The following is a 15,945-nucleotide window of genomic DNA, read 5'->3' on the forward strand; positions in this document are numbered from 1 at the left end:
ATAGACTAAAATTGAACATATTTAAAATACAATGACCAAAATTGATTTTGACAAATAAAATACTTGTTTTCTCATTGAACTATGAATTTAATCTCTAAATTTTGAGTTTTTTTCTTTTTATTATTTGGTCTTGAAACCTTTTAGGTGCCTAAGAAGTCCCAACAATTTTAAAAATATTTACTAAGTTATTGACTTTCAATTTTGTGTCTAATAAATTATGAATCTTTGATATTGGATCTAATTTCACATCCTTTAAATTTTACAGGTACAAAATTGAAATGTAGGAGTACTTAAAATTCATGTTTTTAATTACGTGAATTGAAATATTGTAAATGGCTTTAAGAACTTAAAATTGTTAGGTTGGTTTGAATGGAAAATGTTTCTTATTGGTATTATTTTAATTAGATTCGAGTCTTAATAGGGTTCAAATGATCTGATGAACCAAATAATTTGGACTATCCAATTTAAATTATAAGTATCTAGTTGAGTTAGTTTTAATTTTTTGTTAGGTTAGGTTGAATTTTTTATTTTTTTGGGGGGTTGGGTTCAGATATCACTTTTAAAAATTCGAGTTAATTTATGTTGAACCAACCAAATTCGAATTTTTAATATTACTAATATATATATATATGCAATAACTTATAAATATTATAATTCATATATATTTTTATAATATTTGCAAAGTTTGCAATAGATATTTTGGATTTTTATATTTAACATATGAATTTTATGTTGTAAACAAATTTAAGTATTATAAGTTAATAAAAATATATATATATTAAAAATAAGAAATAAATAAATAACCTGACAACTCTATCCAACTAAACCTGAATTTTAAAATGTTGGGTCGGGTTGGGGTGAAGATCCAATTCGGATCATTAAGGTAACCAACCCGAATAGAATCTCCCTAACCCAACCCATGTACACCCCTAGGTCTCAATGTTGGTTGAAAATGAGAGCAACAAATTATTTGAAATGGCATTTGGTTTCAAATTATTCGTTTTTAATACATGAGTTCAGTAATCTATATCATTTATATCTATACTACATTAGAGGGAGGGGGCTAGAAGGGGGTAATTTTTAACTTTCCTCTTTGTCCTTAACTCTTTTAATAATGACTATTAAACCCTCACACTCACACCCCTCCACGTAATGACTCTTAAACCCTTGCTTTGGTTTTGTTCTATACATGGAAGATAATGTATGTCTATGTGGTTGGGTTTTGCTTGCTTCTTTATTATTATCTAATCGGTTGATATGGTTTGTTGAATTCCTCGAGCACTTAAGTTGTGTTTGAATACTTTGAATGTTTGTTCATTTTGTTGTGTGTGCTCATTGCCATGAAAGTTTAACGATACATTCTCATTTGACTTTGTTTGCATGAGATTGCGTTGGAATAAAATATTCGTGATTTATTTACCCTTTTATTAATAGACAAAACATAAAAATAATTCTATCTCACATGCATAAAATCCACATGCTATAATTATATTTTTATGCCTATATTTTTGTTGTCGCCTCAAAAAGCCTTGGTGATAGATGTTGGGTCGCCTAAAATTCATTTTAGTGATATATGCATGGAGACTTTGCCAGTTGACCCCTCGTTCATTAGTAGTAATAGTAGTAATAGTAGTAGTAGTAGTAGTAGAAGAAGAAGAAGAAGAAGAGCACTTATGAGAGTATTACTCCTCTTTCTTAGGAATGTTAGTAGCCAGGGCAACCATGACACTCATAGTTTCTCTTATGCCAAAGTGACCCTGAATAATAAGTATGCCCAAATCTTGTTAAGCTATACGGCTCGTAGTCGAATGTCTTCCATATTATCCACGCGTGCAAACCAAAACGAAAGCAGTATGTCTAGACAAGGCTTATTCTCTAAATGACTATACAAAAAATAAATATAAAAGAAGGTGGGGAAATGGGTGAGGTTGGTTGCTTTTTAAGCATGCTATTGCCTCTTTGAGATTAGGAACTCTAGTTCTTGATATATTGAGTCATGGCAGGAGGAAAACAATTTGGGAGTTTTGTAAGACCATTGTAGGGTTGCTAGATTTAAAGTAGACAAGTTTTACACTCACTCGTGTATGAAGCTCGAAAAGTATTTTTAAACTTGTCTCAGTTGATTTGATTGTTTTTGGACGACATAAATTTATTGCAAACATGGTCTTAGAGATTGTAGAGTAACGAGTCTTGTAATTAAGCAAACTTCATTTTTTGTGATTGTGTGTTTCTATCTTGCTCGATGACAATCAAAAATCAAGTTGGGGTGATTTGATAATTCCTAAAAAGTGTTGTCCTTCTCCGTTTAATTTAAACTCGTTTTATGGTTTTACATGAAGATCGAGAGGGTAGAATTAACCATTGAATGGAATCCAGACCAAGACGAAGCTTTAAATCATCAACCAAGGAAAAGAGGCATAAATGACCAAGATACTCTTTGGACAGCGTCACAACGATGAGGTGGGTGCCAAAGGAAAAATATTATGAAGGGAGAAAGGTACGACGCTAAAGACGGAAGGTCGAAAAATTTGAAGCAACGCCTACGAAAATTGACAAAAGGCACAAGCATCGCACCTTGTGCGTAGTACCGCGAAATGCTGTTATAAGGGGTTTAAGAGCGTCGCACGCTATGCTATTTTGATAAATATGTGCACAAATTCATAGGTCACATGAGCCTGAAATTTCCAACATCCACACAGTTTTTATGCACTGTTTCATACGAGATTTCAATAGAAATTTATTTTGTAGAACTGAAACTTTGTATTTGTATTAATTTCGTGGAAAGTGAGTATAATCTCCAATACGTAATATTTTGATGCTTTCATAATAAACTATAATATTTAAGTTGGTTGATTTTATTGAACGATCGGTCTTTGGGCTTATTGATTTTCTTAGGTGATCGGCTTTTGGGCTTGTTGATCTTCTTGGTTGATCGACCTGTGAGCTTGTTGATCTTTTTGGAGGATTAGTGTTCGCACGAGATTTCCAGAGAAACTTGTTTCGTGGAGTTGAACTTGAGTTGGTGTTGATGTTGAGATTGATTTGATGCGATGTGGTTCAATCTCTAGTACTTGATCATCTGATTCTTTCTCGGTTGGGTGGATGTGCTTGACTTGAAGAAGAAAGCACTAAACGTTCTCGAAGTAGAGTCTTGGAAGTCTTCTGCTTGTTGATGAATTCTCTCTGGGCTCTCTGAATATAGAAAATGTTGACCCTTGCAAATGAGGGAGCTTCTCTGTTTATAGAGCTCCCTGATGGGCTTCATGGGCTTGGGCCTGGTCTTGATTAGCCAATGGGTTGGCTTTTAGGCCTGGCCTTTGGGCCTAATTTAATTGGGCTTGAGTATGGTCTTTAGGCCCAATTAACTAGACTTAGGCCTATTTTGGCGTTTTAGGCCCACCTTAAGGCCATATTTAGGTGTAACTCGGCCAACGCCCAAATTATAGCATCAATTTGGTCGAAATTAATTTTACCAATCGACGTCTGCGACGAAAACACATAATTTATCCTCAATTTCAATTCGAGACACATGTCAACTCTCAATTGGTCACAAATTTGACGATTTCGGAATTTTGTCATTAATTTAGCAGATGACGTGGCGGTCTGTGGTTGGTTCGAAATTTCTCCTCCAACACTCATATTGAATATTGGAATATTTATCTTGATCATTCTAACATTACGAGAGTCTAAGATAATTATTTCAATTGGAGGATAGGATTTTGATTGTATTCCTTTCGATGATTTGTTCTTATTTTCTTGGAATTGTCTGCTGTAAACATTCTCTTGAATCTTTGTTTCATCTCAATGTATCTACATGATTGAATTGACTCTTCCGATGGGGTGTTATTTGTTTGCCATGTTTGTTTTAGCATTATCCCACCTAGTGGCATGAGTAGAAGGTGAGTATTAAATTGGTAGGCTTCTTCTCTATTTCAATATTCACAAACTAATTAAGATAAATAGTAAAACACGTGTTAGACTTAGGCCAACCAAGTTTTTCATTCGTCACAATAAATTACCCATTTCTCTTGATGCAAACTCGAAGGATTTCAATAGACGCTATCTTACCCAAGAAATTTGAAGGATCTAGTTTAATTAATAGTTTTTATTGATTAAAAATTTGGGACACTTGTAGATTAATTTATAGGTGATCGTGTGTTTGCATGTTGAATGTCTTCATCGTTAGTTTCCTATGATAAAGAAATAGCAGCCTAATTAATTAATATCCCTCAGTTGATTTTCTTTGATTGACTCCCCAAAAACAACGTTTAATTTATCACAATCTACTTTTGTGCAATTTATTTTCCTAGCATTGTTTGATCACCAACCATATTTGAATCAGGCCTCAACAATTCAGTTCAATATAAACATCAATATCAAACGGTAGAAATATGTTTGAACGGATAATCACATCTTTTACCTTTAAAAAGTTCACAAGTTATTATTTTTGTCTTTTCTTTCAAAGTAGTTAAAACTATACGGATAAAACAATGTAAAAAATTATTTGATATATTAATTATAATCTTTTTAAACTTTGTTCTCTATATACTAAAATAAACTATAAATTTTACATGATTCACATATGTTTTGGACTCGTTTAAATCATGTGACAAAATTGTGTGAATTATTCATTTTGATAATGTTTTTATACCATGATCAAAAGTTTGTGAGACATCGTCTCATACCATAACGGTCTAAGTTAATATACAATAACATAACCCATTATTCTCTTAAATTTTTGCAATGACTTTATTATTATTATCTAGTAAAAGTGTTGAACTTATTTTAAAAAAAAGTTTAACAACTATTTCCTTTTTATTTCCAAGATTTGATTTGGATTTTTAAAAACATCCGTAGAAGATAGATAACAAATAATAAATTTAGACATCGAAATAGTGTTTTCAAACTTAATTTTCAAAAACTAAAATTTTCTAAAAAAATCAATACTTAGAGACTAAAAACTAAGTAGTTATCAAACAGAATCTTAATTTTGTAGATCTATAGAAGGGTCTTAAAGCATATCTCAACTATAAATTATAAGGTACAAATTTAAAATATACGATTGAATCTAAAAAATAAGAGCGTTTTAATTACAACAACATCAAAACAATTTAGCAACTCTTATAAGAAGAAAACAAACAATTTAGCAACTCTTATAAGAAAAAAACAAACAATTTAGCACGATACATCTATTGAAAATCAGGGATTGGATCAAGATTTTCAATAATTTTTTAAAAGTTGGATAGGTTTCAAACTGTGGGCTGAATTATAAATTTTACTGATGTAATTAATTTAATAATTTATATAAATTTCCTTCCCTGAATTTTAGGTTGTCCCCTGAACTAAGAGTCTGTGTAGATAGATTGGGGAAAAAATATTTTTTAAAAAAAAGAATTTTTTTATTTAAACACATTTGACAAAAGAATTTGACAAAAGACGTTGAAAATATACTTCAAAAGTAGTTATCAAATACTTTAGTTTTTTCCCCCCTAAAATGATTTTTTTTTTTAATTAAATACTTGAAAATGTATTTTAGACACAACCTAATAATTATATCAATTTAAACTCCAAACATTCATAAGTATATTAATTTACACCATCCATTGTGTTATGTTTTGACAAATATCACGTGTGACTTATAACTTTATCAATTAAACCCCAAGACTTTCATAAGTGAACTAATTTACATTCTCAAATGAGACCTCATTTACTAATCCGTAATCAAATTTGGTGTAATTGCAAATGTAATTGTATTGCTTTTGATCACATTTACTCAAGGTTGCTAACGCAATATGATTACAATTGAGGTTGTTTACTTTGCATGTTTTCTTACCGTTACCTTTACCTTTACCATTTAAGGTCAATCGATAAATGTAAATGTAAAGGTAACAATAATAGTGACATATTCATAATTTTATACTGTAATATTCACCACACCTGTAATGGTAAAAGTAGTAGATCTCACAGTATTTGTTCCACAATTAGATTGAACATTGTTTCTCGTTGTGATTATAGAATACAGGTAGACAACAATAAACGTCATTAAGTGGGGTCCACTTTTCAAATTACTATTGATGGATTACATTTCACCTTGGATAAACGTGGCCTAATATTCTTCTTGAAATTGTCCACATATCAAATTTAATCGTCAATTTTATTTATATGACTCTGAAGACGTCTACACATGTGTAACATCTGAATGTATGTATGATTTTCAGATGTAATCTTTATAAAGTGTTTAAATTGATTTGCTTATGATAATTTTGAAATTTAATTTGAAATAATTATATGTTTCGCACAATATCTTTCAAACCAAGTCTGAATGAGAGTGCTAGTTGATAAACTTACAAATTTTAAAGTTTAAATTGGTATAACCCAAAATTCAGAGGTGCAAAATGATATTTTCAAACTAAGTTTGAAGGGTGTTTGTGATACAATTATTAGTTCAAAGTTTAAATTTGTACAACAAAAAAGTTAGGGGTGTAAATTGATATTTTTCTTAATTTAAGTAATCAAAACTACACTATAAGTGGTTTCTTGTTGAACTTAAGGTGTGTGTGACTTAACTTTTCAAGTGTTTAAATTTGAAAACAAGTCACTTTGCAAAAAAAATTGAGTAAAACAATTATAAGGTGGGGAATTGAACCTCCGACCTCTTCGGAATGCATACCAATCTTACCAAACTAAGCTTACTTTGACATTTTGGAAAAAAAAAATGGAGTGTTTAGCAACAACTCAAAATATATTTTGAAACACTTTTAAAATGTATTTTAAACAACATTCATCAAAAGAGTTTAAATAAAAATGATATTTTTGAAAAACATTTTTTTATCTAATCAATCTGAATAGATCCTTAAGTAGTTATAGCAAATATATATATATATATATATATATATATATATATATATATATATATATAATGGTCAGTTTTTTAGTACATAATGGTTGATTTGGTACCTTAATCAAAATTAGCTACGTGCAAAACTTGTTTTCATTAAAGTGTCTTTTTTTTCCACTTAGAATTCTACATTATCTGTTTATTAACATTTATAGGTAAATTAACAAAAATAAAATAAAATGGTAAAGTGAAAATTGGATGGGAGGGCAATATTTAAATTAGTGCTAAAGAATAGAAATTAAATTTTGTCCATTAAGTTGATAGATTAGAAAGAATGACATATAATTATAGATAAAATTGGACCTAAAGACCAGACTCAAGTCCAATTAATTAGATTCAAAGATCAGATCCAAATCCACTTAAATTATACCCAAAGGTCAGACTCAAGTCTAATTAAATTAGGTCTAAAAGCCAAACCTAAGCCCATAAAACTCATCAATGAGCTCTATAAATAGAGAAACTCCCCTCAGGATCAACACATTCTAAAAAAGTTTTCATCCCATAGAAGACCCCCTTGAAGACATAAAGTTAACTCCACGAAACACGTTAGCAACTCTTATAAGAAAAACAATTTAGTTCAATTCCACGAAACACGTTAGCAACTCTTATAAGAAAAAAAAAAAAACAATTTAACATGTTACATCTATTGAAAATCAGGGGCTGATTTTCAATAATTTTTTAAAGTTGGGTTGGTTTCAAACTATGGGCTGAATTATAAATTTTATTGATGTACTTAATTTAACAATTTATTTAAATTGTCTTCTCTAAATTTTAGGTTGTACCAATTTAAACCATAAATTAAGAGTCTGTTTGGATTGATTGAGATTTTTTTAAAAAAAAACTTTTTTTTTTATTTAAACACGTTGACAAAAATCGTTGAAAATATACTTCAAAAGTAGTTGCCAAATACTTCAGATTTTTTTCTTCCTAAAATGGATTTTTTTCTTTTCTTTTTTTAATTAAACACTTGAAAATGCATTTTAGATATAACCTAATAATTATATCAATTTAAACTCTAAACATTCATAAGTATATTAATTTACACCATTCATTGTGTTATATTTTGATAAATATTATGTGTGACTTATAATTTTATCAATTAAACCCCAAAACTTTCATAAGTGAAGTAATTTATACTCTCAAATGAGACATCGTTTACTAATCTGTAATCAAATTTGGTGTAATTGCAAACGTAATTGGATTGCTTTTGATCACATTTACTAAAGCATTTTGCTAACGCAATATGATTGCAATTGAGGTCGTTTACTTTGCATGTTTTCTTACCATGACCTTTACCTTTACCATTTAAGGTCAATCAATAAATGTAAAAGTAAATGTAACAATAATAGTGACATATTCATAATTCTTATATTGTAATAGTCACCACAGTAATGGTAAAAGTAGTAGATCCCACGTAATTTTCAAACACAATCAGACTGAGCAGTATTCATTTCACAATTAGATCGAACACCTTCTGTTCCTCATTGTGATTATGGAATACAGGTGAACAACAACAAACGTCATTAAGTGGGGTCAACTTTTCAAATTACTATTGATGGATTACACTTTGGATAAACATGGCCTAATATTCTTCTTGAAATTGTCCACATATCAAATATAATTGTCAATTTTATTTATATGACTTTGAAGACGTCTACACATGTGTAACAACTGAATGTATATATGATTTTCAGATGTAATCTTTATAAAGGGTTTAAATTGATTTGTTTATGATAATTTAGAAATTTATTTTGAAATAATTATATGTTTCACATGATATGATTCAAACTAAGTCTAATGAGAGTGCTAATTGATAAACTTACAAAATTTCAAAATTTAAATTAGTATAACCCAAAATTTAGAGGTGCAAAATGATATTTTCAAACTAAGTTTGAATGTTGCTAGCTGATATAATTATTAGTTCAAGGTTTAAATTGGTATAACAAAAAAGTTAGGGGTGTAAATTGATATTTTTTCTTAATTTAAATAATCAAAACTGCATTATAAATAGTTTCTTGTTGAACTTAAGGTGTGTTTGACTTAATTATTCAAGTGTTTAAATTTGAAAACAAATCACTTTGCAAAAAAAATTGAGTAAAACAATTATGGGGTGGGGAATTGAACCTCCGACCTCTTTGGAATGTATACCAATATCACCAAACTAAGCTTACTTTGACATTTTGGAAAAAAAATGGAATATTTAGCAACCACTCAAAATATATTTTGAAACATTTTAAAAATATATTTTAAACAACTTTTATCAAAAAAAGTTTAAATAAAAACAATGTTTTTAAAAAACATTTTTTTTATCTAATCAATCCAACATACCCTTAGGTAGTTATAACGAAAAAAAAAAAAACATTTAATGATCAGTTTTTTTAGTACATAATGATTGATTTGGTACATTAATCAAACTTAGTTACGTGCAAAACTTGTTTTTCATTAAAGTGTCTTTTTTTTCCTCCTAGAATTTTACATTATCTGTTTATTAACAATTATAGGTAAATTAACAAAAATAAAATAAAATGGTAAAGTGAAAATTGGATGGGAGGGCAATATTTAAATTGGTGCTACTTTGAAATTAAATTTTGTCCATTAAGTTTATAGATTAGAAAGAAATGACATACAATTTGCTTTACATCATTATATATATATATATCTGTTAAAATGATTACACAAACAATATTGTATGAACATAACTACCTTAATATGATCGAATTTAAGTTGCAGAAAATGTCACATGTATTTTCCAACTATCAATTTTCATCCTTCAAGGATGTCACATATACTTTCTAACTCTCTTTTTAATATTCATCCATTATTTTAGCAAAAAAATTGTAAAGCATGTCGCATATAATTTCCAACTCCCCTGTCAAATTTCGTTGCAAAATGTACGAGCAGTGGGAACGGGAAGCCCATCCAAAAGATGTACAAATGAAATAACAAGAAGCCAAAATAAACATAGTTCAATTAACATTATACTTATATTATCAACATTGAAATCATATGTTTGATTCCGCATCCACGTATTGTAAATAAAGAGAGAGAGAGAGAGAAGGGGGAAGAGTAAGAAATAATCTTCAAACAATATAATAAGACAATATTTGCCATTTGAACTAGAATTCTATACACAAGGTAAACAGATTCGCAGCATTGTTTAACTCATTCTGTAATGATCTGTAGTTTAATCAACCCTCCACAATCCAACACATCTAAAATCTATACTTCTACAAGAAGGATGAGGAATAGGAAGAGGAACATTATATGACTAATCAGATACAGTAAAAAGAAAAGTTAAAGAACATCAGAAGCAAAGAATTAGCTCTAAGCCAGCCAACGACTTAAATCAGTTCCAAGCTAAATGAATTTGATTGCATGAAGTTTGATGCAGTGAACTACCATTCTATATGATCCAGCAATAATGAAGAAGGCCACAGCAGTAAGAACATGCAGAATATACAATCATGCAGAGATTAATGCACATAGACTCAAGCTCGGTCTAACCAATCGTTAATGTTCGTGCTTGACGCGAGCTTTTATGATTCCAGGAAGTGGTGGGGAGGTTGGAGTTCTAACCGGCGTGTTAGACATTGAAGGAAGAGGGATCTGAGGTGGTTGATACATGCCTGACATGCTAGAACCCTCCCCACCATCAGGAGTAAAATTTTGTGCCGTATTATCGCACTGTGGTCTGTCGCAAAACTTCATTGCCTTCAGAACATAGTTGTCGTCATGGAGCTCAAAAGGAGTACTGCAAGAACAGCATGACACAATGAAAATCAAACTACTTTCAGAATTCCAACTTTCAACATATGGTTGTCCGAAGCTGGAAGTCATTGTTAAACCCAAACTTGGTTAGTTTCTGACATTAGTTGAATATATACACACATACACACATATGTATGTATGTGTTTTATATAAGAATAAAGGGAATTGGGAATTACTCCAAATTACATTCCTACAACCAAAATATCGATCTACCTGTTGAAGTCAAAATGCACCAGCTGCATATCTTCTGAAATTTCTATCTCAACAGTTGCATGAGGCCGTGTCTACAAATTCAAAATTTATCAGGAAAATAAACTAACAGAATGACACATGGAAAGAACAAAAATATTATTTGGGCTTAAAATGCCAGATTCTTCATGCTGTTACTAGATGACAGCACTCCGGTGGAGTGAAATCTAGTTCGAATCACTTTCAAATGGTCTGAAAGACCCCAAAAGTTGTCAATATTTTTCTAGATGAGAAACAATCTCATGAATTTTTGTTAATACGTTAAGAGGTGAAAGGAATCAAAGGCTGCTGCATATCTACATCCCTATTGGCAACAGTAAAACCGGATAAAAGTTTGAAGCACATTCCTCAATGAACTCAATGAACTGATGCTAAAAAGGGCACCAGAAGAAGAGACGGTTGATTAGATCCTCTTCTTTTTTACACATCCATCCAACTTTGAAAAAGCCAAGAGTTGTCAAATTATTTTACTAAATTACATCTTCAGTTCAGTATTCAGGTCTCCCCAACAGAAGAGAACAAATAAACATCATTATCTTTTCAGGATATAAATGCTTCCTAATTGTGTCATGGGATCTCCTCTACCTAAGAGCTCCAAAAGCACAGCATATTTGGACATGGACATGAACATGATACGGCGCAACCATGGTGGCACATAATTTTTTTAAAAAGATTCTAGGACAAGAACATGGCAAGGGCACGCTCATTAAAGTATACATATTTTAAAATATATATCGTTTTTATACCAAAAGAAATTCAAAGTCAATAGGTTAATACATTTATACGCTTAAAAAATGGCATTTCACTCTCGAAATTTATTCAAAGTCAAGTTTTTGATACATGTTTACCAAATATTGAACCTACATAACTTTTGTACAGCTAGTGTTTAACACATTCATTGTGCTAACAAGTGTCTGATACGCGTCGAACAAGTGTTAGAGTGTCCAAGTGTCTGACATGGGCAAAACTGAAGTGTTTGTATTTCTTTAGCCTATCATTACCCCAAGCAACACCTAATCTTATGACAGGTAGGGCTAAGATATTTGATAGCTAAAGCACAGGATTTCAACATGTGACTTCAAAGGAATACAAGTTTATAGCTTGTCCTTTTTAACTGTTAAATTGACCCTTGGTGGCTCATCTGTATAAAGCTCAATATAGGAGCAAGTAAACGTTCATCCATTCGAAAACTAAGGAGATAAATGGAAATTCTACAAAGATACAAGCGTCAGAGTTCCTCTAATCCAGGGAAAACACACACACACAAGCATGGATCAGACACACTGTACAAGAGTGCACAAGCTTCAGATGCATCCATAGTTCAAAAGTGTAGAATGATTAAAAATTAGCACCCATGATAATATTTTGGAATTTGAGACTGAAAATTTTAGATTATCGCTTGTTTGATCAACAAAACATCACGCTTACTTCTCTCGAAAGGGAAAAAAATCACACTTGTCGAAAGGTTTTGAAGGAAATATAGGATGATAATATGATAAATACGTATAAAAAAATGGGGAAAAACTACCTGCACCAGGATGAAAGGCAAAGACACACCACCACTGGGAGCATTCTCAGAACTGAATAACTGTTCATTTCGCTGTATTAGATTCTGAAGACCTACATACTGATAGCCAGAGACCGTTAGCTGCAATCTATCACTTGAATGCAATGATTAATTTAAGTACAAAGAAGGCATGCAAAATAATGGCATTTCCATATCAATAACTTTACTTTTTTATTTTTAAGATAACACAATTAGCTGAAGAAAAAAGTATACTTTTTTTGAATTAGAAACATTTTATTGATGAATGAAATAAAAGCAGCACAAGAAGCTATCTTGATTTGGTTCCTTTGTACTCTTGGATATCTTTGGATATTGCATTTATCAATGAAATTGTCACTTATCCCAAAAGAAAAAAGAAAACTCAAGAAAAAAAGCATAGAAGTGAAGTCTAGATAGCCACCCAGTTGACATGTGGATAAAGAAGAAGGCCTTTCCAGTCGGTAGAGTGAGATGGAATTGTTACAAGATCTATTAGAAGTAATTGGTAAGAAGAAGTATGAAAGCAAACAATATCTTATAACTTCTGCAATTCAGAAACGTGATACTAGAGTGCAAAATGATAACAACATGCTGCTAATCATGAAAAACAAACAGAAAGCATATAATGACAGCTATTCACACCTGTTCCTCCAACTCTTGCAAGTATGCTGCTTTCTTTTCAATCCTATTTCTAAGTCCAAGACGCTCTGACTGCATCGTTGAATAACAAGATATAAGCAACCAAAAAAAAAATTAAATTAAATTAAATGCTTGATGCATGAGATAAGAAATGCAGACTGCAGCAGAACCTTTAGTTCTTCAATATCATTCACGCTGGTACGTGGCAGACCCTTCCATTGTATCTCTTTCTTATCCTTTGATATAATATCCATTGCCATGAGGACATTCAGGGCATCATATACCCTTCGCCTGATATTTTTTTCATCGTACTGTTGCTGCTAGATTGAGTTTAAAAGGAGTAAAAGATATAACGACATCTGTCCTCTCATGCACAAAAACAACTAGCAAAAATATGAAGAATAGGAAACCTGATCTGGCGATGCAACACTGTTGCCAGGATCAGCAAATTCTGCAACGAGTTCATCTGCAACCTGAAAAGTACACATTTCTCGAATTGAGAATGGTGTAAGAGAGAAAACAAGACTGAAAATTGGAACCAAAAATCTCAATGCACCATGCTTTGTTTAAGTAGCTTTCTAGTTACAACTTGAGACAATCATAAAGAGTGCTCTAGCTTCTTCTTCTTCTTTTCTTTCTCCTCTTTTCCTTTTTAATAAGGAATTTTGCAGCACCTTTGACTGATAATGATCCAGCGATAAGCAGTTACAAGCAATTAAGTTTCCAGAAGTATGGCATAGTTCAGTAGAAGATACCTAAAATCTTAATATATTGACTAATTTTAGAATTAACTAGGAGTTGATGAGTGAGTTTAGCTAGGCAATGGTAGCCTCAAAGGTAGGCAAGAAGCATCACACTGGGAGAAAAAAATAGAAGGGAAGGGAAGGTATAGATGATTACATTGAACAATGAGATGGCGCCCAACAAACATCCACAAAAATTATCCAAAATAAATAATAAAAAGGAATAATGGTCAGCACTTTAGGAAATAGTGAAAAACAAGACTTAATTAACCAAACCAATAAAAAGAAAAGAAAAGGCAACATCATAGTTACTGAAGCTTTCATATGAACACGATCACAAATCAACAAAGCCAAGAAACGATCTAACCTCGTTATAGGTCGTTCTTCCCTTACTCTCCACTTTCTCGCAAACTGCAAGCAATGGGAATAAGTCAAACAATCAGAGAATAAGAAATTTCTATTACACATCACGATCCACCAGTTCAATGCATGTCCAGCCACAGGCGGAGTCGCATCAAACCCAATGAAGGCAGAATTAACAAAAATAGCTCGAGTCAAACACCTTTCATGCTGAATTGGCGAAGGCCCCTTCCACTCTTGTCCCCTCCAACAGCACGCTGACCCCTCTTTTTCTTCACGTTACTATCCCAAAACAACAAGCCATTTACGAAATCAAATCAAACCCACAATTCAATTCGAATAACCAAAGCTAAAACTACACAATTCACAGTCCCCTTCATTCAGCATGACTCAAATAAAAAATCACTCAACATTCCTCAAACATACACACAACACCAAGGCAAAATCCCAGCAGAATCATCACAGGAAAACAAAATAAAAGAAAACTCACGCAGTGGGTCCTTGCGACCCTGCCTCGTCGCCATGGATGTCGAGGTTGTTCAATCGAAGAAAAGTGTTGTCGCTGGCAGGCGTTGCCATGGTTTGCTCGCTGCGACTAGAAGGAGAACCCACACTGCCACTCATTGAAACAGACTGACCGGAAATTGTGGTGGCGCCAGGGCCACTTGGGAGGTCGTCGTCGTCGTCTTCTCGGCATGGTTGCTGTGTTCTTGTACCCATGTGCCTTCGAACTACAAGCTCGCGATTCACAGAAGCGAATCCTGAATTGGGTTCTGGATGAAGATGAAGAAACTGAATTTGGGGGTTTGAGGGTTTGGAGGAAAGGAGGGAAAGAGGGTTTTCTTAAACAAAGGAAGAACTGTCTTTGAACTCTTCCAATGCCTAAACAGCTACAAACTTTTGTGTTTTTTCTTTGTCTATTGTGTAAGTTCCACATTTTAAGCCAAGAGAACATAACACACACGTTATTTTTTTTACACACTTTGTCGATTTTCAAAATCATTGAATATAATAAATTCAATATTAGTTTGGTATTTTACTTTTGGTGTTTCATTGGGTCGTTTTCATCTTGAGTATATCGATTTGATTGTCAACGGTAATTGACATATACTATTTTTTTTATGTCGTAGGTTGAAATCTACATACCCTTAGTTGATGTACTAAAAAAAAAAAAAGGAATCGAGATTGTTCGTTAAGATATGTCTTAAAAGATTGTAATAGAAATAAACCGTGTTAATGTCAAAGCACGACATATAAATGTGTTAGAGATTAGAAGAAGTGTTCTAATTCCCTATCCTTCTTGTAATAAAAATGAGGATAACAAATTAAAATATTTGATAAAAGTAATAAATGTGGATGCATTTGGTGAGTTGGGTTGAGCTGATAATAATTGTGACAATAAAAATGAAACATGGAAGTTGAAGCCAATAAAATAAAGCGACATATATATATACATACATATTTTCGTTGATTCTTTGAATGAGCATTGTATGTAATAAATTGAAAATTAGTTTTGTATTTAACTTTTTGGTGGGTTCATTGAGTCGTTTTGATCTTAGTTAATTATAATCAATAGCTCGGTTTTATTGTCAACCTACCTTCTTGACGTCGGAGGTTGAAATCCACATACTCTCATTTGTTATACTAAAATAAGTTCGAGTTTGTTTGTTAAATTTTGTCTTAAAAAAACTATTGTAGTAATGAAGCATGAAAATTGAAACCATCGATAAAGACAATAAATG

At 31.8% G+C, this 15,945-nt stretch overlaps 1 protein-coding gene across 2 annotated transcripts; it reads right to left on the minus strand.

Moving 5' to 3' along the window:
* Positions 1-9,972: 9,972 nt before the first annotated feature.
* DPB (Transcription factor DP) lies at positions 9,973-15,158 on the minus strand. Of its 2 annotated transcripts, none has more exons than XM_039048958.2 (9): positions 14,694-15,158; positions 14,406-14,485; positions 14,211-14,254; positions 13,511-13,573; positions 13,271-13,417; positions 13,104-13,172; positions 12,444-12,542; positions 10,880-10,950; positions 9,973-10,649 (listed from the first exon to the last, which is right to left on the minus strand). In XM_039048958.2, exons 1-9 carry the CDS (start codon positions 14,921-14,923, stop codon positions 10,409-10,411), a joined length of 1,044 nt encoding a protein of 347 aa, XP_038904886.1. In that variant the 5' UTR covers positions 14,924-15,158; the 3' UTR covers positions 9,973-10,408. The 2 variants fall into 2 exon arrangements, with proteins under 2 accessions (XP_038904886.1, XP_038904885.1); XM_039048957.2 differs by having other exon boundaries at positions 13,271-13,420.
* Between the last annotated feature and the right edge of the window lie 787 nt (positions 15,159-15,945).

The sequence above is a fragment of the Benincasa hispida genome, chromosome 11 (assembly GCF_027475165.1).
Source record: "Benincasa hispida cultivar pf3 chromosome 11, pf3_genome.v1.1, whole genome shotgun sequence".
NCBI lineage: Eukaryota > Viridiplantae > Streptophyta > Magnoliopsida > Cucurbitales > Cucurbitaceae > Benincasa > Benincasa hispida.

Excerpts from the sequence above, each read along its gene's own strand:
- DPB (XM_039048957.2), bottom strand. The coding sequence starts at position 14,923 with ATGGGTACAAGAACACAGCAACCATGCCGAGAAGACGACGACGACGAC. Across the intron at positions 14,255-14,405 it reads TCGCCAATTCAGCATGAAAG|TTTGCGAGAAAGTGGAGAGT; the intron begins GTGTTTGACTCG and ends CATTGCTTGCAG. Across the intron at positions 13,173-13,270 it reads ATGATATTGAAGAACTAAAG|TCAGAGCGTCTTGGACTTAG; the intron begins GTTCTGCTGCAG and ends TCAACGATGCAG.